The sequence below is a fragment of the Dasypus novemcinctus genome, chromosome X (genome assembly GCF_030445035.2).
Source record: "Dasypus novemcinctus isolate mDasNov1 chromosome X, mDasNov1.1.hap2, whole genome shotgun sequence".
In the NCBI taxonomy this organism is placed as follows: domain Eukaryota; kingdom Metazoa; phylum Chordata; class Mammalia; order Cingulata; family Dasypodidae; genus Dasypus; species Dasypus novemcinctus.
The window spans coordinates 20,924,184-20,950,787 of NC_080704.1; the positions used below are offsets into that span (position 1 = coordinate 20,924,184).

General features: G+C 40.1%; 1 protein-coding gene and 1 non-coding gene across 7 annotated transcripts in view; one reads left to right on the forward strand and one right to left on the reverse strand.

Moving 5' to 3' along the window:
• SCML2 (Scm polycomb group protein like 2) overlaps positions 1 to 26,604 on the reverse strand; it is a 212,883-nt gene that overhangs the window by 138,003 nt on the left and 48,276 nt on the right. For all 6 annotated transcript variants that reach the window (XM_012522124.4, XM_058292388.2, XM_071213221.1 and 3 more), the window contains 2 exons: positions 4,562 to 4,609; positions 2,495 to 2,563 (listed from right to left, as the gene is read on the reverse strand). In XM_012522124.4, the coding sequence (XP_012377578.2) occupies positions 2,495 to 2,563; positions 4,562 to 4,583 (91 nt within the window). In that variant the 5' untranslated portion in view covers positions 4,584 to 4,609. The remainder of the gene's footprint in view (positions 1 to 2,494; positions 2,564 to 4,561; positions 4,610 to 26,604) is intronic.
• Positions 16,254 to 16,356, forward strand: LOC111762283 (U6 spliceosomal RNA). The gene has a single exon (XR_002795438.1). It is a non-coding gene; the product is annotated as a U6 spliceosomal RNA (small nuclear RNA).

The window sequence follows — 26,604 nt, forward strand, 5'->3', positions numbered from 1 at the left end:
TGGGAAATACAAACAAACAAAAAGCTTGACTTGTAGTGCTTGCAGATTTCTGTGGTAGAGATACTATCACCATGGCTGTTTGCAAAGTACCATGGTGATGTCACCAACCATAGAGTTGGGAAGAAATGTGCACAATTGGCTCTCCCAAGCCAATGGGAGTCACCTTTAGCATATCACTGTTACATATCTGTGTATGCATTTATGTGTGCACGAATACATATTTTATATATATATACAGCATATATAATGTTCTGCAATTTGCTTTTAACTTAATAAATTTCAGAGATTATTCCATTTTAAAAATACATAATTTAGGGACCAGGTGTAGCTCAGTGGTTGAGCATGTGCTTCCCACGTGCAAGGTCCCGGGTTTAATCCCCAGTACCTCCTAAAAATAAAAAATAAAAATAATGAAAATAAAGTCCTTAAAAAAAAAAAAAAAGGAACAGATGTAGGTCAGTGGTTTGAGTGCTTGCTAACCTGGTACCTCCTAAAAAACAAAACAAAACAAAAAAAAAACAAGTCTCATTGGGGAACAGATGTAGCTCAGTGGTTGAGCACCTGCTTCCCAGGTACAAGGTCCTGGGTTCAATCTCTGGTACCTTCTATCAAAAAAAAATATATATATAGGGAAGCAGATGTGGCTCAACTGATTGGGCTCCCATCTACCATATAGGAGGCCCTGGGTTCACATCCCAGGGCCTCCTTGTAAAGGCAGGCTGGCCCACGTCCAGAGAGAGCTGACAGCCCATGCCTCGTGGAGCGCTGATAGCCCACGCCCATGGAGAGCTGGTGCAGCAAGATGTCCCAACAAAGGGAGACAAGCAGACACAGAAGAACGCACAGTGGATGGACACAGAGAGCAGACAACAAGCAAGTGGGGGGGGCTAGATAAATAAATAAATCTTTTTAAAATTTAGTTAATTAAATAAATAAAATTTAAAAATACAGGATGATATGAAGCCAGCACTACACAGTGCTGAAAGGTTTGCAGCAGAGTGTTAAAAATATGGGCTTTGAAGTCAGAACTTCTTTCTTTTTGAGATGCCAACACTCAACCACTGAGCCACATTAGCATATGGAGTCAGAACTTTTACTTCCAGTCTGGCTCTGCTTCTTACTAACTATGTGATCCTGAGCAAGTCATTCCACTTTTTCAGTCTCAGTTCATTCATCTAAAGAATGGGGAAAGTAATACATATGGTACTAGATATTTTGAGAATTAAATAAAGTAGCATGCTTATAAATCACTCAATAAATGGCCTATTTTATTGTAAAACTAAATGTCATAGTTGTGTCTGAATTTATGAATACTGGATAGTTGGGCTTTTTTTAAAGATTTATTTATTTATTTCTCTCCCCTTCCCCTCCCACCCTGGTTGTCTGTTCTCTGTGTCCATTCACTGCGTCTTCTTTGTCTGCTTCTGTTGTTGTCAACGGCAAGGGAATCTGTGTTTCTTTTTGTTGCGTCATCTTGTTGTGTCAGCTCTATATGTGTGCGGCACCATTCCTGGGCAGGCTGCACTTTGTTTCGTGCTGGGCAGCTCTCCTTACGGGAAGCACTCCTTGCGGGTGGGGCTCCCCTATGTGGGGGATACCCTTGCATGGCACGGCATCCCTTGCGCGCATCAGCACTGTACATGGACCAGCTCCACATGGGTCAAGGAGGCCTGGGATTTGAACCGCGGACCTCCCATGTGGTAGACGGACGCCCTAACCACTGGGCCAAGTCCGCCGCCTACTGGATAGTTTTGTTAAGAGAAAACTGGGATCCACAGCTCTAAAATTAAATTGACCTTGAGGTCCCAGAGACCTCTTAGCATTAACCTAACAATCAGGAGACCCAAGGTTCAAACTGAAGCTCTAATAACATGTGTTCTTGCATAAATTTAGGGGGAAAAAAAAAAGAACAAAACTTGAATGGGAAAAAAATCTGACCAGGATGTCATTCAGGGGCAGACACCCCAGGAAGAAAGAAGTATAAGCTGAAAACAAAGACTGAGAAACTAAAACTTTCACATTTATACTCCAAAGAATTAAGACTATTCCATAAACCAGTTAAGATTCATAAAAAAACTTTCAATGACATTGGAAAATACTTAATCCATCTCAACACAATGTTTTTTTAATTTTTGAAAAACACTCTCCCTTTTGTCTGAATGGGCTATAATTTGAGCTAACAAATTCTTTATACTGGTCCTCTGAAATATGATTATTTTCTTCTGCACTGCAAGCCAACAACTACATGTAGCACTGAAATATACAAAATTATCTTTTTATTTAATCCCATGCCAATTTATCTCTAAGCAAAAACAAAGTAAAGTTTTCAAAATAAAATACAATTTTTGACTTTTCCTTTTACTTAGATTTTGTATTAGATTAATAGTATATGTACAGGATTTTGCTGTACATATACTGTACCAAAAGCAATGAGGTCATATTAACAGTGAGTAAGGAATAAAATTATGCTCTATTAAACTACTTTAACACCTACCATTTTGCACAGAAGATGTGCTTGAGTTAGGAGTTTTCTCTTGATTCTCCTTCTTGACATCCATTGAATCTAAAAAAAAAATTAGCAATACAGGAAGGTCACAGCAATAGTTTTTTTAATTGTTTGTTTGTTTTTAAAGATTTTACTTATTCATGCTCCCCTCCTCGTTGTTTGTAGTCGCTGTCTGCTCTCTGTGTCCACTTGCTATGTGCTCTGTGTCTGCACTTTAGGAGACACTGGGAAGAACCGAACCCGTGACCTCCCATGTGAAAGAGAGTCACTCAACCACCTGAGCCACCTCAGCTCCCTGGTTTGTTGTGTCTCTCACTGACTTTCCTCTTTGTGTATCTTTTGTTGCTTCAGCTTGTTCGTCAGCTTGCTGTGCTTGCCCACTGCTCCAGCTTGCCTTCTTTAGGAGGCACTGAGAACAGAACCTTGAGCCTCCCATGTGGTAGGCAGAAGCCCAATCGCTTGAGCCACATCCACTTCCCATGAAAGAGGACTTCAAAAGATGAAAAAGTATACACTAAAACTATTTTCTAATAGGAATCAGTTTCAATTTTATAATGAACATCCTCATTTTCTGCATAAAACTTATCACTTTCTAATATACTACATACTTTTTAATCTGCTTAGTTATTTTATTTTTTGCATATCTCCTTCCACTCAAATGTAAGTTCCAAAAAGGTGGGGATTTATTTATTTTATTTTGCCTGTTTCGTCCACTGGTGTATCCTCAGTGTTTAAAATAGGACTTGGCATGCAGAACACCCTCAAGTGTTTGTTGGATGAATGAATAAACAAACAAAAATTAGCAGATCCTTATAATGTTTAAATTAACACAACTGAGAAACAAAGGAGATACTTTCTCTTAGTTCAAAACTAAGCGTCCATCTATGGATGCTAGAAAACAATGAAATGAATGTGTTTCAAAAGTCTACACAGAGACTGTTCCCTGTGACAAGTTAAGGCATTGAAACAGTGCTGGACCTTGTGACCTCACCAAATCTAAAATATATTTCATCTGTAGATATTACAGTACGTATTTCTAATAGGAAAAGTAAAACGGTAAAGATGTGGCTCCTGCTCTACAGAAGCTTAGACTCTAGTTACAGAGACTATACTAAACTAATACCTTGACACATTAGAGAACAGCAGAGGACAGCTTTCAGCATTTAGCCAGAGAAAAAGTCATGGGAGACACGGGACTTGAACTGGGTCCTGAAAGAGGAACAAGACTTACAAAGGCAGAGGTGTGAAGAATGTATTATGGGGAAGCAGATGTGGCTCAACAGATAGAGTATCTGCCTACCATACAGGAGGTCCAAGGGTTCAATACCTGGGGTCTCCTGGCTCGTATGGTGAGCTGGCCCACATGCAGTGCTGCTGCACGCAAGGAGTGCCAACCCACACAGGGGTGCCCCTGCGGAAAGGTGCCTCTCGTACAAGGAGTGGCCCCTGCTCAAGGAGAGTTGCCCTTGAGCCCACTCAGGAGTGGTGCCACACACACACAGAGCTGACGCAGCAAGATAATGCAACAAAAAAAGACACAGATCCCCAGTGCTGCCTGATGGGAATACAAGCAGACATAGAAGAGCACACATCAAATGGACACAGAGAGAAGATGATGGGGGGTGGGGGGGAGAATAAATTTCTTTAAAAAAATAATAATAATGTATTATGAGGAGGAAAAAAAATACAACACAAAACAAAGTGCCACTGAATGTGGCATATATATGGGACAGTGAGAAGACTTCTCACTAGAGCAAAACAGGATAAACCATTTTTTAAGTACTCATATCAGAGTTAGAAGATTTAGTGTCTACTCTTGGCTTTATCACAGATTGTTGTATGACCTGAGTTTCAATTTTCTTATTTATGAAACTATGAAGAAAAGACAAGATTATCTTTAATATCTATTTCAGTACTAAAATTTCAATTCCAAGCACCTAACATCTCCTATAGCTTTCTTTTTCAAAAGGCTTTATTTCAAAATTTCAGTTTACAAGGAGACACTCTTGCCAGTTCAATAATAATGTTCTCACCTTTAAGACAAATACATCTTACCTTCATTCACTGTTCGCCCCATGGTGTATCCCTTTCTGGTATCCTTTCCTGGAAGGAAAAAAAAAACTAAACAATTAATGCCTCTTTTTAGCACATTTCTATAGGGTTATTTTGGCAATCAGTTATATGAACAGATGGTTTTAATCTCTTTCCTTTGATTAAAAATGTTAAGAATCTGAAAGCGGACATGGCTTAAACGATTGAGCTCCCGCCTACCACACAAGAAGCCCCAGGTTTGGTTCCTGGTGCTTCCTAAAGAACGTGAGCAAGACAGTGAGCTGATGTGACAGGCTGGCACAGCGAGCTGATGCAATGAGATACACAAGGAGGAAAACATAATGAGAAACAGAACAGCAGGGAATGGTGGTGGCTCAAGCAATTAGGTACCTCCCTCCCACATGGGAGGTCCCAGTTTAAGTTCCCAGTGCCTCCTAAAAGGAAGATACAATGAACAGACACAGCAAGGGCAAACAACAAGGGGGGAGGGAATAAATAAATAAAATAAATCTTTTTAAAAAATGACAAGAATCAAAGATATATCTATAAAAGAAGTTTGGTAGTTCCTCAAAAAGTTTAACACAAAGTTACCATATGACTCAGCAGTTGTATTACTGGGTATATATATGTCCAACAGAAAGGAAAACATACGTTACACAAAAATGTACATGAATGTTCATAGCAGCAATATTTATAATAGCCAAAAAGTGGAAATAACTCAAATGTCCATCAACTGATCAAGGGATACACAAAAGGTGGTATGCTCAAACAATGGAATATTTTTTGGCAATAAAAAGGAATGCAGTAATGATACATGCTACAATATGGCACGAGCCTTGAAAATATTACATAAAGTGAAAGAAACTTATCGCAAAGTACCACTTATCATCTGATTCCATTTATAGGAAACATCCAGTATAGGCAAACTCATAGAGACAGAAAGAATAGTGATTGCCAGGGTCTGGGAGAAAGGGGAATGGGTAGTGACTGCTAATGGGTACAGGTACAGGGTTTCTTTTTGGGGTGATGAGTTAGATAGTGGTTATGGATGCACAACCTTGTGAACATACTAAAAATTACTGAATTGTATACTTTAAAAGGGTAAATTTTATAGTATGTGAATTATCTATCAATAAGAAAATTAAATGAATAAAATATACAAGAGCAGATAGTAAGTAGCTGAGGTGGGATTCAAACAGGCCTGTCCCAGAAGCCCACTTCTACATCATGTACTGTGTGGGTGAAACTCATAACGCCTGTAAAAGCCAAGTCTTCTAACAAGATCTGTTAGACAGCCTGTGTATTTTGAGCCATTATTCGTTACTTCAAACTTTTCTTACATGTCCTCAATCTGCCATGAACGCTACAATAAAGATAAAAAATATATAGGCAGGGAAACGGACTTTGGCCCAGTGGTTAGGGCGTCCGTCTACCACATGGGAGGTCCGCGGTTCAAACCCCGGGCCTTCTTGACCCGTGTGGAGCTGGCCATGCGCAGTGCTGATGCGCGCAAGGAGTGCCCTGCATGCAGGGGTGTCCCCCGCGTGGGGGAGCCCCACGCGCAAGGAGTGCGCCCATGAGGAAAGCCGCCCAGCGTGAAAAGAAAGAGCAGCCTGCCCAGGAATGGCGCCGCCCACACTTCCCGTGCCCCTGACGACAACGGAAGCGGACAAAGAAACAAGACGCAGCAAATAGACACCAAGAACAGACAACCAGGGGAGGGGGGGAGGGAATTAAATAAATAAATAAATCTTTAAAAAAAAATATATATATATAGGCAAGCTTTACCCTTCAAGACCTCAGTCTAGTCAGAAAAAGAATATCTAACCCCCCGTTACTTTGTGTGCCTGTAATACAAACATGATAATGTATAATCGAGGGTAATTTATTTAAAGGAAGCCTATGGAGAATATGTTTATAAAGCTACCCAGAAAGACTTCTGAATCTCTGACTAAATAGACTTACACTCAAGCAACACCTCCACTCTTTTAGGTAAAGGTGGTGCTCTGTGGGAAGGTAGAAAGCACAAATTAACTCTGAGAATATAAAAGAAGGCTTCTCAAAGGAAGCAGGCACTTGAACAGGTCCTTTAAGGATGAGAAGAATTTCAATGCACAGTGAGAAAGGGAGAGGAATTTCAGGCTGAGAACACAAAATGAGTAGAGGCTAAAGAGGCTCCTGCCTTCTCTTCTACTTGATTATGAAATACTAGAGCTACTCAGGTTCCTCTGGGCCCTCATATCCCTCAACAGTAGGGGTTCTTAACTTTTTTTGCTCCACAGACCCCTGTGCTAGTCAGGTGAAAACCACCAACCCCTATACTGTGTACTGTTCAATAAATATATCACACCCACACCAACATATCCCCACAAGAATAATGTTTTGTGGGGTTTTTTCTTTTAATTTTCAATTCAAGGTCACAGACCCCCTGAAATCTTTCCACAGACCACTTGGGGGTCTGTGGACCCCTGGTTAAGAACCCCTGCTCTCTAGTCTCTCAGAGCCCTTCATCTATACACAGACCACTCACGAAGCACAGCCACCTCTTCCCAGAACCCTCCTCTGAAACTCAGATGGGAACAAACAAGTCCACTGGTCATTTGATACCTCTGCTAGGCTATTAATAAAGGACTATGGCCAGAGGGTGCTAAATACAGGCAGACAGTAATGTGCTGCTCTCCAGGTAGGAAGTGAAGTGAATTATCAACTCTAATTGGAGAGAAAAAAGTTGTGAGTTTTACTAAAGTAAGTCCCATTACTATAAGAAAGGATTCAGAGTCCAATCAACCGAGGATGGGTCACATATAGAAGATATACCCAAGTTCCCACATCTTCTCAAATCTCTATCTCCAAACTATGAATCCTTAACCTCAGCTGTAATCAACTGTTCCCATTAGCTAAGTGATTTTATTAATACTGGAAGGTGTAGAAACATCTATAGAGATGATTAAAACTAAATATTTGAAGAAAAACTAATAAATCTATGTACCACATACATTAGTTGAAAAGTCAGAATTCTTAAAATGCCAATTATCCCCAAACTGATCTATAGATTCAATACACTGCCAATCAAAATCCTAGTAAGCTTTTTTTGTAGAAAGTGCTATCCTAATTCTAAACTTTATATGGAAATGCAAAGGAGTTAGAAATGCATATAAAATTTAGAAATTCTAAACATTACATGGAAATGCAAAGGAGTCAGAATAGCTAAAACAATCTTGAAAAAGGATAAAAGGGAGCAGACATGGCTCATGCAGTTTTGTGCCTGCTTCCCACATGGGAGATCCCAGGTTCGGGACAAAAACAAACAACAAGCAAACAAATGAAAAAAACCAACTCAGGGTGCCAATGTAGTTCAGTGGTTGAGCACTGGCCTCCCACCTACAAGGTCCCCGGGTTTAATCCTTGGCCCTGATACCTGGGGGAAAAAAACAACATAGCCGAAGAATTTACATAATCTGATGTCAAGATTTAGTATAAAGCTGCAGTAATCAAGACTCCTGATACTAACACAAGGATAGACAAATTAGATCAGAGGAAAAATAGTCTACACAAGTCTGTTAACAGCAAAAAAAAAAAAAAAAAAAGAGTCTACAAACAGACCCACAAATATATGGTTAATTGACTTTCAACTAAGACACGAAGGCAATTTAGTGGGAAAAGTCTTTTCAAAAATATGTTCCTCTGGAAGCAGATGTGGCTCAGGGGCTAGGCTCCCACCTACTACTACACGGGAGGTCACTGATTTGGATTCCGGTGCCTCCTAAAGAAGACAGCAGGCTGGCATGACGGGCAGGTGCAGCAAGATGGCACAAGAGACACAAGACGAAGGAACATAATGAGAGACACAACAAAGCGGGGAGCAGAGGTTCCCAGTGCCTCCTATAGAAGACAGCAAGCTGATTGTGACAGGCAGGGCGAGCTGACAGGACAAGATGACACAACAAGAGATACAGGGAGGAAAAACAATGAGACACACAACAAAGCAGAGACTGGAGGTGGCTCAAGCCATTAGGCACCTCCATCTCACATTGGAGGTCCCGGATTCGGCTCCCGGTGGCTCCTAAAAAAAAGAATCAAAGAAGACAAAGAGACACAGCAAGTGCAAACAACAAGGGCGGGTAGGGAGAAATAAATAAAATAGATCTTAAAAAGAAAATTGTCCTACTGTATAAGATAGTAAAGCCTCATGTAAAACATGAATATGAGTGATATTGTATATATAAGACTATTTCTACAAAATACAAATACCCTAGAGAGAAGAAAAAGAGGCAGGGGACTTGGCCCAGTGGTTAGGGCATCCGTCTACCACATGGGAGGTCTGCAGTTCAAACCCCGGGCCTCCTTGACCCGTGTGGAGCTGGCCCATGCGCAGTGCTGATGTACGCAAGGAGTGCCATGCCACGCAGGGGTGTCCCCTGCATAGGGGAGCCCCATGCACAAGGAGTGCACCCCGTAAGGAGAGCGGCCCAGGGCCAAAGAAAGTGCAGCCTGCCTAAGAATGGCGCCGCCCACACGGAGAAATGACACAACAAGATGACGCAGCGAAAAGAAACACAGATTTCCTTGCCACTGACAACAACAGAAGCGGACAAAGAAGACACAGCAAACAGACACAGAGAACAGACAACCAGGGTGGGGGGAGAAGGGGAGAGAAATAAATAAATAAATAAATCTTTAAAAAAAGAATAGCAGCTATGTATGGCAGGGGGAAGCATAGAGGGATTGAGAGGTGAGTTTTTTAATTTATTATTATTGAAATAATGAAAGTGCCCTAAGAATGACTGAAGTGATGAATGCACAAATACGTGATTACACCAAATACCTCTCTGATTGTACACTTTAGATGGATATGCTTTATTAATAGGTATTAATAAGATTTATTTATTAAAAAATAAAACTGCAAAAAACATGATCCTAGAACTATATTTTTTAAATACTTTAAATATTTAAAAATATTTTTCAAAACAAAAAAAAAAAAAACAACAAAAACCTTCAGCCCTACCTCACACCATTAAAATAATTCAAGATGGATCATGAACCTAAATATAAAACTAAAATTATAAATATATAGAGGAAAACACTAGAGAATATCTTCAAGATCTTGGGTAGTAAAAGATTTCTTAGATGAGCATAAAAAGCACTAAGTATAAAAGAAAATATTGATAAGATGGAATTCATTCTAATTAAAATTTCTGTTCATCCAAAGGCACTATTTAATCAAGACACAGTAGTATTGGATAGCCATATAGATCAATAGACCAAAATAGTGGGTCAGGAAAGACCTCTTGTGTGTCAACAGATTTACAACAGAGGTACCAAGGTAATGCAAAAAAGGTTAGTTTTTTTCAACAAATGGTACCAGAACGTAACTATTTGAAAGAACATGAAAGATGACACCTATACAAAAATTACTGAGATGGATCATAGATCTAAATAAAAAACCTAAAACCATAAAATTTCTAGATGAGAATATAGAAAAAAATCATAGTGACCTGGAGTTAGGCAATGGTTTCTTAGATATGACACAAAAAGCAAGAGGCATAAAAGGAAAAAAAGGATAAATTGAACAACAAAGTTGAAAACAACTGCTCTTCAAATGACACTGTTAAGAAAATAAAAAGACAAACCAGAGAATAGGAGAAAATATTTGCAAAACACCTATCTTCTGATAACGGTCCTATATCCAGAATATATAAAAAACTCTTGCAACTCAAAACAAACAAACAAACAAAAAAACCAGAAACAATAAAAGCATAATTGGCAGGCACTTTGCCAAAAAAGATACCCAAATGGACAAAAAGCATGTGAACAGATATTCAACATTATTAGCCATCAGGGAAGTACAAATTAAAACTACAATAAGATACCACTCCATAAATAACTAAAAATAAAAACACTGACAATACCAATACCAAGTGTTAGTGAGGAGATAGGTGAGACGGTAGAACTGGAATGCTCATACACTGGTGGTAGGAATAAAAGTTGGTACAACTACTTAGGAAAACTGGCAGTTTCTTATAAACATATACTTATACTATACCAAGTATTAAGAGTAAAAACGCTGTCAACAGGTCATAAAAATAAGCAGCTTATTTAAGTAACCAATTAAATGCAATATCTGGAGCATTTAAATTTTAAACACTAGCATTTTCAAATGAATAAAATTAGATTTTATAATCATCTTTAAAACAAGTTCTTTTTATAGGAACAGAACTTTCTTAGACTTAAACACAAAACAAGTATTCTTAACTTTAAAATCAATGCTTTGGAATCCAGATCACTTATTTCAGAGATAGAACCACAGACCAAGGAATAAAATAAACACTCTAGTTATCCCCAAATAAAGACAGGAAAGAATTTTAGATCCCTTTAGTTTGAGATTAGCCACATCAGGTAAGATCAACTCTTTTAGAGTTTGAAAACTTTTCCTTTTTAATATCATAGTCATCCTGTACCACCTAGTAGACATATCCTCTTCTAAGACTCAAAGTCATACCAAATAAAGACTTAGGGGAAGTGGACTTGGCCCAGTGGTTAGGGTGTCCGTCTACCACATGGGAGGTCCGTGGTTTAAACCCCGGGCCTCCTTGACCCGTGTGGAGCTGGCCCATGCGCAGTGCTGATGTGCGCAAGGAGTGCCCTGCCACGCAGGGGTGTCCCCCGCATAGGGGAGCCCCACGCACAAGAAGTGCACCCCATAAGGAGAGCCACCCAGGGCGAAAGAAAGTGCAGCCTGCCCAGGAATGGTGCCGCACAAACGGAGAGCTGACACAACAAGATGACGCAGCAAAAAGTAACAGATTCCCATGCCGCTGACAACAACAGAAGCGGACAAAGAAGAACATGCAGGAAATGGACACAGAGAACAGACAACGTGGGGGTTGGGGGGGGAAAGGAGAGAAATAATTTTGTGTTTTTATTATAATTTTCCCCAAATATTTGTGCACAATAGGTGTTAGATACCATATTTAAACATTTAATGGAAAGCAGTAAAAGTGCTCCTTGAGTGTGGGGCTCCCCTATGCGGGGGACACCCAAGTGGCACCGCACTCCTTGCGCACATCAGCACTGTGCATGGGTCAGCTCCACACGGGTCAAGGAGGCCTGGGGTTTGAACCGTGCACCTCCCATGAGGTAGGCGGACACCCTATCCACTGGGCCCAGTCTACTTCCCTAAGCTTACTTTCAAGCAATCTAAAACTTCATACTGTTATGGCTGTACAGACAAAACTGTACAGCAAAATATTACAGCCTTCTCCTTGATACAAAAATGCCCAGCACTTAAATAAAAAAGACAATTAAATCCCCTGGTGGGAGAATGGAAAATTCCATTCTAAAGAAATGTTCAAATATACAAACTGCTTCTCTACCAGATTCTCAAACTACAAGAGCTAATCCATTTAAATCAGTCAACAGAATAATCGTTTTTGTTTCATTTGAACTCATGACTTTTTTTACAGACATTACCACTTGTTAGGGTTTTATGCCCATAAGAAACAACAAGGCAAGGCCTCTGCCCTCTGGGAGCTCCCCTGCAGGGATCTCAGCTGTATTTCCACCCTACACTTAGCAACTATCAAAGCAAGTCTTATATAAAACAAGTTGTTTACATGTCCACCTCTCTTTCTAGACTGTAAAATGTTTGAGAATATGGGCCACATATTAGTTACTCTTCCCTGTAACTCTCACACAGCTAGCACATATTCCTTGTATGAAAAAAAAAAGTACTCGAACCACTGAGAGTGACTATATAGTGACTAAAAACTTACTATAGGTGTATATATAGGTCTGTATTAGATAATAAGAAAAGATTATAAAAACATGGAGAAAAATATAGGACACATGGTAGGCTGCTAATAAGGCTTATCTGGGAGGATAAAGATGATGGTATGTGCTCATCTGGGAGGGGTGTATTTTATAAATATACCCTGGGTGACATAATCCCATGTGTCTAAATTTGCATAAAGTAATGCAAAATTATCTTGGCGACCCCTTATTTTTGCATCACAGGGTGGTGGGATTTTAGGTGATCTAATTTTCCTTATATTTTTATGTATTATTTGAATTCTTTACAATGATATGTATTAAATAATCAAAAGTTATTTTCCTTGTGAGGAGAGAAATGTTTTCTAAGTTTTTAAAAAATGACCCCCTAAATTTTAGTTGTATTAAGAATTTATGAAATTTATGAAATATCAGTCTTTCACGTTAAAAAAAAAGTTTAACAAATTATATAGACTTAAACAATTTATATTGAGATGATTATTAGTCATGCCATCTCAATTATGTAGAAATAGTTCAAATGCTTAAATTGTTACATTTTATACCTCATCTCCCAGATTCTTGGTTTTCCTATGTGTAAATTAAGGCTAATACCACCTACACTGTATGATATAGTCATGAAAATTAAACTGAGATAGTGTAGGTAGAGTACCTAGTATAGTATCTCGAAGTGGGAGCTCAAAGACTCTTCCCTATTCCATCCCATATGTCCTTGAGATGAAGGAATTTCAGCATTGACATTTAATATTAATTATGCCTTTAAATGGAACAATGTTCCCATTTAAGTTAGTGAACATTAGTTGGTTATTTTCTTCTAAGGTATAGACCCAAAAAAAGCATCATTTAAAAAGACAGAAACTCAAGAAGCGGACGTGGCTCAACTGATAGAGGGTCCATCTACCATATGGAGGGTCCAGAGTTCAATCCCCAGGACCTCCTAACCCATATGGTAAGCTGTCCCATGCACAGTGCTGCTGCGCACAAGGAGTGCCATGCAATGCAGGGGCGCCCCCCCTCCATAGGGATGCCCCTCACACAAGGAGTGCGCCCTGCAAGAGAGCCGCCCAGTGTGAAAAAAGCACAACCCGCCCAGGAGTTGCGCCGCACACACGGAGAGCTGACGCGGCAAGATGACGCAACAAAAAAGAGATGCAGTTTCCCAGTGCCACTGGATAACACAAGCAGACGCAGAACACACAGCCACACAGAGAATGGACACAGAGCAGACAATGGGGGGGGGGCGGGGGAGAGAAATAAAATAAATCTTTAAAAAAAAAAAAAAGAAACTCTAAGTTTACATCATTCTTGAATTAAGGAGTAAAATATTTACTGAACTGATCAGACATCATTACCACAGAAAGCAGATGCCATCTAATAATCAGCATTATCAGAAAATTTACATATAGTTGCTAAGGCCAAAAGAAATGATGGCACCCCATGCTGGGTAAGATACTTAATTATTCATAAACATATTATTTCAATTAGGGTTTACAAGTATTGAAAATTACTTTTGGCCTTTTGTGAACTAAAATGGCCTTGGTGAACTCCTAAAAATTGGCAGATTTTTCCCCCTTTTTTACACATTCACCATGAGAGAGAGAGAGAGAGAGAGAGAGAGAGAGAGAGAGAGAGAACACAGGTAAGTAAAAAGAAGACCAAAAAAAATCATCTATAACCTCATCATCAAGCAATACATACTGTTAACCATCTGGTATATATCCTTCCAATTTTTAAAAAGCATATATGTAAACCTATATATAATGCATTTGAACCACTTTTGAATGTATATTTTCCAAATTTTATATACCAATAATCCTCAAAGTTCTGCCCATATTATAAATTCATAAAACCAACGTTTTTAGCTAAAATGAAAATTGAACAATAAATAAAATCCATTTAAAAGTTCATGCCTTGGACTGACAATGTGATAGCCAGGTCCTGAGCCTCAACAGACTCCAGCACCTACAATCTGATTCATTGGACTCACCACACTCAGCTAAGATGGAGTTGAAGGACAACCACCACACCATGGAGCCTAGAGTGATTACAACTGAAAGTGGGAGGATTGCATCCAGCATCCATGTGGAATCTGAGCCTCCTCTTGACATAGAGGTGCAATGGACACAACCAATCCAATGTCCACATAGAAAAGGTGGCATTGGATTGGGAAAAGTGGACATGGTGGCCGATGGGTATGGGGAAAGGCAGGAAGAGATGAGAGGTGGAGGCGTCTTTGGGACATGGAGCTGCCCTGGATGGTGCTTCAGGGGCAATCACCGGACATTGTGAATCCTCACAGGGCCCACTGGATGGAATGGGGGAGAGTATGGGCCATGATGTGGACCATTGACCATGAGGTGCAGAGGTGCCCAGAGATGTACTTACCAAATGCAATGGATGTGTCATGATGATGGGAATGAGTGTTGCTGGTGGGGGGGAGAGGTGGGGTGGGGGTGGGGTTGAATGGGACCTCATATATATATATATATCTTTAATGTAATATTATTACAAAGTCAATAAAAAAAATTTTAAAAAAAGTTCATGCCTTAAGGGGAAACTGCACTATTCTCAAGATTAATACTCAAAACAAGACAAAAGTTATTGCTTATTTTGTAATCTAAAAGGTGATAAATAACAAGGTAGATGAAAATCCACTTACTAGGATTTATATTTACCCAAGTGTTTAATCACCAAAACTTTTCATCATTTTCTATATAATTTTTATCTTGTTATTTTTAAAAAAAAAGGATCAACAGTTCCAATATGAAAATATAAAGAGGGTGGGCAGTTGTTTTTAATTTTTTTTTAATTACAAAGAGCAAATAATAATGCACTAGATAGTTGAGAAAAATTTAGTACTCAACTTGAATGATTAATTTTTCTCTGAGCTTCCTAGAAGCTAAGGCAAATAGGAAATCACTTGGGTTATATAAGTCTCAGAAGATAAAAAGTATATACAAGTTCAGTGAGAAAGACAAACATTTTCCTAGGACTGAACCCTTGAAAGAATTTGTACTGTTCGAATGTAAAGGAATACCGGCTAATTTAATGGAAACTATCTTTGGCTGTAATTTGAAAAAAATAAAGAAAAGGTTCTACTGCTCTCTTAAAATATCTTACCATATAGCTCACTTATATCTTTCAGTTACAATACAAGGGTAGAGATTATAGAAGTTAAAGGAATAGATGACTACCATGACCTGTTGGTAACTGCTGGATAGCATCAGCTAATTCAGAGTTGAATCCTCTCAAGAGTGCCTCAAATAAACATATACTATAGGGTTAAGAATACATCTATACACTTTACATACCAGATATATAGACAGCACAGAGATATCTTTCTGGAAAAATTCAGGAGTCTAACATTTTTTATAGAAATAAAAAGGCACTTGATTTCCACATGGTAGTCTGCTAGGGAGATTGCAAAAAAGCTTAACTTTCCTCTCAAAATACTTTGAACCTGCTTCAGCACTTTAAGAAAGACTCAAATACGACCCCCAAAATAATTCTCCATCTGACATGGGAGAGAAAATTTTAACATGAAAAAAAAATTAAAAGCTTTGCTTTTGCCAGCATGAAGAGTAGAATTTATTTCACAAGATACATATATGGAACAATTCCACTGCATGAAAAAAAATAACCAAATAAAAATAAGAAAAATAGGTTACCACTATTTTACAGTATCTAACATTGGGATTTCTTTTACCCAAGACCACAGTTACACTAAATCTAGCAGATGTATCTAGCAGACTATGGACAAGCATTGAAAGTCTGGGACCCTTTACAAAACAATTTGTTTTGCAGCTTATATTTTGTTATACAATAAAGAGCTGATTACAGATCAAGAAAAGCTTTGAAAAGTCTTTCACTGTTTTAAATCATTTTCTCAATACCATTAAAACATTAAACAGTGCTCGTTTGGCAGCACATATGCTAAAATTGGAACAATAAAAAAGAAGATTAGCAAGGCCCCCGTGCAAGGATGACACGCAAAAAAACCATTAAACAATGAAAACAGTGACTGCTGGTGGAATTCTTAAGCCTAAAATTCCTATTGCTCTTAACTGATTCTGAAGAAAATCTTAAAATTTGTTGAGAAAAAAAGTTTTAAAGGACTATTTAGCAAACTAATAGGCCTATAATTCAAAGAATACATAGCCCTTCCATTTTGGGGGCTTTTCTTTTTTTTTTTTTTTTTAAGCTAAGGGAAGCTACACCATGAGTCTAATTCAGGGATTTTTTTTAAGATTTATTTTATTTATTTCTCTCCCCTCCCCCCCCCAGTTGTCTGTTCTCTGTGTCCATTTGCTGCATGTTCTTGTTTTTGTCCGCTTCTGTTGTTGTCAGCGGCACGGGAATCTGTGTTTCTTTTTTTTGCGTCATCTTGTTGTGTCAGCTCTCCATGTGTGCGGTGCCATTCCTGGGCAGGCTGAACTTTGTTTCACACTGGGCAGCTCTCCTTATGGGCACACTCCTTGTGCACGGGGCTCCCCTACGCGGGGGACACCCCTGCGTGGCACAGCACTCCTTGCACGCATCAGCACTGCGCATGGGCCAGCTCCACACGGGTCAAGGAGGCCCGGGGTTTGAACCGTGGACCTCCCATGTGGTAGACGGACGCCCTAACCACTGGGCCAAGTCCACTTCCCATAATTTAGGGATTCTTAACCAGGGGTCTACGGGGTCTGCAGAAAGATTTCAGAGGGTCCATGAGCTTGAATTGAAAATTTCAACTTATTATCTTTATTTTCTCTGACCTCCAATGTTGAGTACCATAAAACTATCTGCCACTACATTCTGATCCATGGTTTTCATCTGACCAGCAAAGGGGTACATGGAAGAAAAAAAGGTTAAGAACCTCTGCTCTAATTAGAGACCACGAAGTAAGGGTAAATATTTTGACAAGGACAGGAACTAAACAAGTCTAATAGCAAGAAATCTCTCAGGGCCCATTTCAATTTTAGGCCATTGGTCAGACATTGTATTAATAAAATAGATGGAGTCATAGAATCTCAACCTAAGAGAGCTTAAGAATCAACAGATGTAAAGCTGAAATAAATTTATTCCCACACTGAGTATGGTTTGCTGCCATTATTTCCCAGGTAGAAGTACTACAGGAGGGAATAATGTCCAAATATAAGCATTCATTTACTAGACTTGTTCACTGAACTTACCACTGGAGATATTAAAATCCAATTTTTTTGAAAGAGTAAAGTGCTTATAAATGGATTTGACCTTGAGACATCTGAATTTTTATCAGTATAAAAAAGGGGGAAACGGACTTTGGCCCAGTGGTTAGGGCGTCTGTCTACCACATGGGAGGTCCGCGGTTCAAGCCCCGGGCCTCCTTGACCCGTGTGGAGCTGGCCCATGCGCAGTGCTGATGCGCGCAGGGAGTGCAGTGCCACACAGGGGTGTCCCCCGCGTAGGGGAGCCCCACGCGCAAGGAGTACACCCATAAGGAGAGCCGCCCAGCGCAAAGGAGGGAGCAGCCTGCCGAGGAATGGCGCCGCCCACACTTCCCGTGCCGCTGACGACAACAGAAGAGGACAAAGAAACAAGACGAAGCAAAAAGACACAGAAAACAGACAACCGGGGGAGAGGGAGGGAGGGAGGGAGGGAGGGAGGGAGGGAGGGAGGGAGGGAGGGAGGGAGGGAGGGAGGGAGGGAGGGAGGGAGGAAGGAAGGAAGGAAGGAAGGAAGGAAGGAAGGAAGGAAGGAAGGAAGGAAGGAAGGAAGGAAGGAAGGAAGGAAGGAAGGAAGGAAGGAAGAAAGAAAGGAAGAAAGAAAGAAAGAAAGAAAGAAAGAAAGAAAGAAAGAAAGAAAGAAAGAAAGAAAGGTTCTCCATATGTTGTATATTTATCAGACTGATTAATGTTTCCCTGATGATCAGGGTTATGGTATTAAACATCAATACACCAAAATATCAATACATCACATCCATATATGGAAAAAAAGAGTTGCCAGGATACCTTACTTTCTGCAATCTGGCCTCTACTTCCCCTCTTCTCCTATATCTGTTTTCCAAGGACCCAATTACCTCCCAGTCATCAAACCCCATTTCAGAGTTTCAGTCCTCATTTTCCTTGACACTTCAGGAGCACCTTAACTACAGGTGTCTCCTCCTTCCAGGCACTCTTCTTCTATCTTGGACTCACCCATACATTATTCCTTGGTCATCCTACCTCCATTATTGTTCTGTGTTACTTCTTTCTTCTGTCCTAGCCATTAATCTTCTCTAGTCTCTGTTTCTTCCTTGAGATTCTACAGCAGGGGTTCTTAACCAGAGGTCCACGGAACCCCAAGGACATGGAAAGATTTCAGGGGTCTGTGAGCTTGAATTGAAAAAAATCTAATTATCTTTATTTTCTCTGCCCTCTAACTGATTTCTAAAGGAAATCTAACATTTCCTTTACTTTTGAATGTATATAATAAATAAATTACATAGTAAGCATTTCACCTGACTGGCAAAGGGGTCCATGGAACAAAAATAGTTAAGAACCCCTGTTCTAGAGTCTAGAATCTTTTTCTATTCTATGGTTGATGCAACAGCTCTATGCAGATGACTGCTAAATGGACAGAGCTAGCCTCAGCCTCTCTCCAAAATTTCTAGTCTAGCCAATTATCAGGAGCATCACAACCAGCTCAAATATTTTAAAAACCAACTCCTTTGCCTTCCAAAATGAGCTTCTTCCTCTGCTTCCTATTTTAATTCCCAATCTTTCTGATTAGAAGTCATCTTTGACTCCCCTCCTCCTCTGCCCGATATTATATCAGTTACTAAGGTCTGTTGATTCCTCAAGACCAGAAAGTTGGTAGTGAAAGAAAAATGATTCAAACCTAGGTTTGTCAGATGCCAAAAAACAAAGCTCCAATACACTACACATGCTATGCAAGGGAAAAGTAAGGAGAGTATCCTATAATGCACCATGTACCCTGAACCAGATGGATCCATTAGGGTAGTAGAAAAAAAATAAAGTGATGATCCCAGGGGCCTAATGATGGTGGCATTTGCAGTGGTAATACTACTACTAATAAGAGCTGTCACTTACTGAGCTCTTGCTAAGTGCCTGGTACCCTACAAAGGCCTTTATATACATTTTTCTTATCTAACGCTACTATTAATATAACATAAAGAAAGGAAGGAAGGGAGGGAGGGAGAGAGAGAGAGAAGGAGGAAGGAAGGAAGGAAGGAAGAAGAATTTCTGCAAAAAAAATAAAGTTACTATTACTGTCTATTAATGTCTATTTGAAAGGTAAGTATATTGAGTTTCAAAGGACTTCTGAAGATTATCTAGCTAGATTTGAACCTAGGTTCATGAGCACTTAAACATGCTAAAATTGCCACTGTTGTGTGTGTGTACATATCTTATCTCCCTTGTTAGACAATAAGCTGCTAGGAGCAGTATCATATCTGCTTCATCTTTGTATCCTCCAGAATAACTAACCCAGCAACTATCACATACTAGGGCCCTCCGAAATGCCTGCTGAATGAGTAAATAAAAATCTACTGGGGAAGTGGATTTGGCTCAACAGCTAGAGTGTCTGCCTACCACATGGGAGGTGAGGTCCAGGGTTCAAACCCAGGGCCTCCTGACCCATGTGATGCGCTGGCTCACGCGCAGTGCTGATGCGCATTGGGAGTGCCATGCCATGCACGGGTGTCCCCTGCGTAGGGGAGCCCCATGCGCAAGGAGTATACCCTGTAAGGAGAGCTGCTCGGCGCAAAAGTGCAGCCTGTCCAGGAGTGGCGCCACACACACAGATAGCTGACGCAGCAAGACGATGCAACAAAAAGAGACACAGATTCCCGATGCTGTTGACAAGAATGCAAGTGACACAGAAGAACACACAGTGAATGGACATAGAGAGCAGACAACTGGGGGGAGGGGGGAGAGAAATAAATAAAAAATAATCTTTAAAAAAAAAATCTACTGAGCTATAGGCTACTTGTATCTAAACCATATAGATCCAGAATATTGTGTTTTAAAAAAAAATTTGGTGAGATTTTCTTTTGTCTATCATTGTCATTCTTCTCTGTTCTTTCCTACAATTCTAATCTGCTGCTTAATACATACAAGTCTAGATGGGACAAGGAGAAAATTGTGTGAGATCTTGGGACAGCTCCAGGGACCCATCTCCCTCCTTCCCAAGGGCTGTTAGACCTTTATTTTTTTACCTTGTTCGATTTCTTTCTAGGATATCTGAGGGCTCAGAAGACGGGCCCCAGTATATGTGGGGTTACTGCTATAGGTAATTTTTTTTTCAGGGGGAAGAACAACTAGGAATATATGCTACACCAGAATTCAGTTTATAAATTCCAATTACTTAACAATTGGGACTAAAACATGAGCTTTAAACCAATATTCACCTAAAAAAAGAAAAAAAAGAGAAAAGACAGTCCCTACTTACAAAAGAATCTAATTGCAAAAATAATTCATCTTTATCCCTTTAAGTACATCAACAATATAAGAAGTTTCAAGGCGGTGTGGTTCACCAATGTTTGCTGGTAGTTTTAAAGTAAATGATGTGGGAAGCAGACTTGGCCCAATGGACAGGGCGTCCGCCTATCACATGGTAGGTCCCTGGTTCAAACCCTGGGCCTCCTTGACCCGTGTGGAGCTGGCCCATGCTCAGTGCTGATGCGCGCAAGGAGTGCCCTGCCATGTAGGGGTGTCCCCCATGTAGAGGAGCCCCATGCACAAGGAGCGCGCCCCGTAAGGAGAGCCGCCCAGCGCGAAAAGTGCAGCCTGCCCAGGAATGGTGCCGCACACATGGAGAGCTAACACAACAAAAAGAAACATAGATTCCCCAGTGCTACTGATAAGGATAGAAGCGGTCACAGAAGAACACACAGCGAATGGACACAGAGAGCAGACAACTGGGGAGGGGGGAGGAAGGGGAGAGAAAAAAATAAAGTAAATGATGTTATAAGTGGTAGAAGTCATATTTACACATAAATTCACCAAAGACTATTAATGAAATAGCACAGGTAAAGAGGTTTATTATTCTTTTTAGTCTACTCTAATGCTGTAATTACTTTTAAAAATAAAATTTCATATCTGAATTTTGACTGATCAATATTAAGAAAGAAATTTTTTTGGTAGTAAGGATTTAACACATCAAGCCCTCTGGAAGAAATGAAGATTTCTGGAGGAGTGATTTAATTACGGTTTGGCAATAACTATCTACCCCCAACAAATTAGAAATTAATCAAAAGACTGAAGAAAAACAGCCATTCTCAAGAATTTTTAATTGATAACCCACAAGTTAAAATAATTAATCACTTGGAATTCTTAAATATTTATGTGAAAGCTCGGTATTCACTTAAGTGTGTTATATCAGCAAACAGATAAATGAAGGACAAGGGTCGCCAAAATCCCAGTTTATAGTTATAAATTCCTAAAGCTTTAAAAAAGAACCACAGGCAAATTGCCCAAAGACCTGCTGCCCACCGACATTTGCAGAGGACCAGAGTTAATGGCAGGGCATGTCAGTTTACTATAGGCAGCTCATGGCGCGACATTTTGACAAAAGAACTGGGTCAGGTTTCAGCCTGTTCCTATTATCACAGCAGTCTAGATTTATGGTTTTTAACACCAGCACTACAAAAAATAATGGAAACGATGACAACAACAATCCCTAGACAAGAGACTACCAAAAAAGCATGCAATAAACCACAATCTGAAGTGACCTGAAAACTAAACATCCCCAGACAATACTTCAAACATGAGGCAGGTGTCAGAAAACTACCTATTTAAATATTTCTACAACCTCTCAACTTCTCAACATAGAAAATCTCAAATCAGTCTCTCTAAAGTAATCTAAATCCAAGCATATATAAATGTATTTCATTAATGAGTATATTTTAATTATTTTAATGACCACCAAAGATAATGCGCTTCATTCAGATTTATGAAACTATACCAAGTTAATAAAAAATTAGGTGATATTGATTACTTTTCAAATTACTTTAAAGTATATTGAAAAATATTCCAAATAGCACTTTTAAAAATCTTAAAAAAAAAAAAAAGATATAACAGTTGGGCACATGTTCCCAATTGTATTTAGAGAGGCAAGAGAACTAAAGGGAAGAAACATTTGATTCACTGCTTAATTAAAAACTAAATATATAATCAAAACCTTAAACCAGCTAAAACTGATGAAAGGTGGGAAAAGTGACCAAATATCAAAGAAAGAAACAAGAACTTCGTCAATACACACACTTTAAGAACTATATCAAGGCTACAAGGCACATACCAAACAAACAGAGCTGTTTTATATCTAGCATTCAACACAGCTAATCCTTATGGGAAACAGGTAAAAAAAAAAAAAAAATCAAATGTGTATTCTGAATACAAGCAGAGAGAATCCCACCAGCTTTTCCCTGGGAAAAGAAAGCATCCTCAAGGCATGCTCTATAATCGCAATATATCTGTCCTTTCCAAAGTTTACAATGTCACGTAACCACAAGAGGTGGGCACTGTCTTTCCGCTCTTACAACAATTTGCTCCTATAAACTTAGGAAGGGGTAGAACCACAGCCATAAACACAGGTCACAAGTAATAGGCAGTAGAATGCTCTCTATCTTCAAATGTTTCCCAGCTCTCTCTTTCCTCATAGGAAGACCCAAGAAGTTTATTCTTGGAAAGAAAAAAAAAACAAAACTCATTGGTTAAATAAGAAATTTACCTAGCCTAGGTCAGATAACCATGAAATAAAGTTGAATGGCACCATCCCATAAACTGTTACAGGAGCCTCAACTCCTTCACTTTTATCTCCATCTCTTATTTTAAAACCTTTAAATCGCATGCCCTCCAAAATCAAAGTAAGAGAAAGGCTTAGGGACATATGTTTAGTAGAAATCACAACATAAAAATCACCAGTGTTATTATTTCTAAAGTGACCAAGTTTTTACTGATATTAGACAACATAAAGACAAAAATAAGCAAAAACACCTTACTCATGAAAACCAAAGAACATATGAATTTTCAAAATTTAGATGGTTTCTGAAATTTTCTCAAGTTATCTCACTTTAAGAACCAACACCTCTGATATCTTTTTTTAAGTGAGATGTTATCACTATAGTAAAGGCATTTCTATGCTTTAGAATAGCCAAAGCCCAAGCTAGCTAGTGCTTAGAGAACTTACCACCAAAATACACATGCCAATTTTAATCTAATATAAATGAGAGTGACTTTTCATCTATTTCATCAAGACAAAAGGATCCTACAGATTAAGTCCCCAAACTAGGGAAGGGTAAACTCTCTTTCAAAATCACCAAAAACTGTCACCTCAAATTCTAAGGCATTATGAAGTAGCTGTTCTCAGATAATGATAACATTTCTAAAATTCTTAGGGGTACTTTGCTCACTCCAAACCACAGAACATCTCCTGGCAATGACAAACCAGTCTTCACACCATAGCCTCATGACTCTAACATGGCTGGCTGACAGAGTTCACTCTGTTCAGATTGTGTATATCCTAAAAACCAGAAATATGACAATGAGGAGGCATTGATACTCCCAAGGGAGGGGAACTAATAGAGATGACGTCAAATTTCTATTCACAACTGGAATGAGAATGGAAGCAAGGAACGGAAAAAAAAAAAGTGGCAGACAGGGTAGCATAAAGCAAAAAAAAGGACTAAAGGTGACTAATAACTACTGCTACAATAGTAATTTCTATTAACCCAAAGACAGGGGCGGTAAAATACTGAAGAGAAATATTTCTCTCCCTCTCTCTCCCCTCTCCCCCAAGAGTGCAAACATCGGGAGTTGGATATTACTTAAATGGAACAAGGGGATACGTCATCTCATTCAAAAGACTTGGTATTTACTCAGTCTTTTCAAAGCACTTTACCATCATCAATTACTTCTCAGTGAGGCAGCACAGGATTACCCTGACCATTTCTCTGATGCGGAAACAGACACCAACAGCAAAGGGAACAGGGGCAGGAAGAGGGGTGATAGGAAGCATCTGGGAGGAACAGGCAAGCAGCTAAAAAGGAACAAACCCAAAAGAAAATGAGAGTCACATCTGGCTTATAGCATCATAACCCATATCTGTTATTTTTATAATTGGAGAGATTTCTGATATATTTTGGAAAGAAGTGTCCTAAAATACCAGTTAAAAATCCAGTTCCAGCCTAAAATACCTGGGTCATAGGAAGTGAAGTGGCTTAACACTAAAAGAAAAAGCCACTCTCCAGAGCACATACTGATTTCAATTTGTACCAGTAACTCATATTTCTCCTCTAGACTAACCAATGTTATGTTTGACCCAGAAAATAATACCTCATAAAAATGTATAACTGTCTACAATCATTACAAAAAAGGTACAAAGTTAACATCACAAGTCAGAAATAATTCAGTTACACCCAGAATTTTGTTTAGAAAATGACAAAAATACTGACTCCCTGAGTTTGTCTTTTAAATAATAGGAATACTTGTTCCACATTCCTACTGATTTTCTCGGTTATAACCTTGAAACTTTCAAGAATAAACTACTGGTGGGAAGCCTTAAATACTCAGAAACTAGCACTATGCCCAGCACTAAGTAGGCTCTGAATAAATGTTCACTTAACTGGATTTTGAACAATAAATCTAAAAGACTGACCAACTGACTCATGAGAAAACAAAACAAAAACGATACCACCTCTTTAAGAATGACTCCAATGTTCTTTGTACTTATTATGGCATCATCCACTTTAAAGCATCTTCACAGATACAGTTAATAGCATTAATCTTTTTTCCCAAAACATAACTTCCAAAGCGAATCGAGTTCTCTGGGGAAAACAGATATACCATACTTAAGGAGCTTATAAGGTTGCATGATATATATGAAGTTTATTCAAAAATTTAAAAGCCATTTTAAATAGTGTTTGACTATGTGTTGTCATTTAAAATTCTATCAGATTGTTTTCAAAGCAAAACTATGACAAACAAACACAAGGCATCAAGGTGAATGCTCATAAATTCACTCCTTCCTCAAAACCCCAACTGGACTCCTTTCCAAAAGCTTATTTTCACATTCTTCCCAATAGGTAAACAAAACCACAACAGCCTGAAAGAACATTCTCCTTGGAAACATCCCATTTAATGAGTAATTACGAAAAAGAATGGCAAGGAAGGCAAAATTGTCATTACTGACGAACATTCCCAAACACTGTTATTGAAAAATAAATTTGTCAATGAATTATTGTTGTTATAGTACCTTGTCACAGGAAGTTGCACTCCATAAATAGCATTTATCTTTTTATAATAAGGCTCCTCCCCAAAACAGAAACATGAATAGCTCTGCGAGCATTTGCAGCAACATCTGCAATCCCCAATAATTTTTGCAAATCCTGCGCTCAGAAGCAAGTTACTTCCTTTCCCTGCCTCGGCTTACCGCCTACTAACCAACCCATTCACTTTCTAGACACGTCCAAAAGCCACTCCACGGCGAAGTCAGAATTTGGTAACTCTTCCAAAGAGAGGCACATTGCGCAGAGTACCCACCCGGCGTAACACGATAAGATACTCTGCAACCTTTTAAAAAGTTTCAACAGACCTAAATGGCAACTAGCAAATAGAAACCTGGACTGCCCAAACACTGGAAAAAAGCGCCAGAAACCAACAAGCACGCTGTGCCGCTCACTCCCCGAAGCGCTGTTTAACCTGCGAAGTGCAAAGTCGGCCAGATCCGCCTCCACGATCTCCCACTGGCTCTTCGCCCTCGCCTACGAGCAACCGCGAGCCGGGCAGAGGGGCGGGTGGGGGGCAGCGAGAAAGGTAAAGGAGCCATTCCGGAGCTCTCCCTCCACAGGGCAACGATGCTCCTCGGCCGCCCGCCGCCCGGCCGCCCGCGAGAGAACAGCGCCGCCGCCGCCGCCGCCACCGCCGCCTCGCGGCTCCTCGGGGCCCCTCGGCAGCCCCTCGGGGCGCGCCCTCCCCTCCCACTTCCCCCCCGCGGGGCGAGTCCCCGGCCCCTCAGCCCCGGGCGACCCCGCCGCGAGGCCTCGGCGCGCACCTGGCACTGGGATCCGCGCCCCGTCACGGGCGCATCCTTCCGGGCGGCCGTTTCCCTCACAAACTCCGAAAAGTTTACCTCAGAAGTCCCCGGAAGGGGCCCAGCCCGGACCACGCAAAGTCACTCCCGCTCCCCACCCCGGGCGCGAAGCTCGCGGGCCCGGGCCGCCCACCCGCGCCGCGCCGGGGGCCCCGACCCGCTCCCCTCCGCGGCCCCGGGGGTGGGGCGGCCGCGCGGCGGGGCGCTGT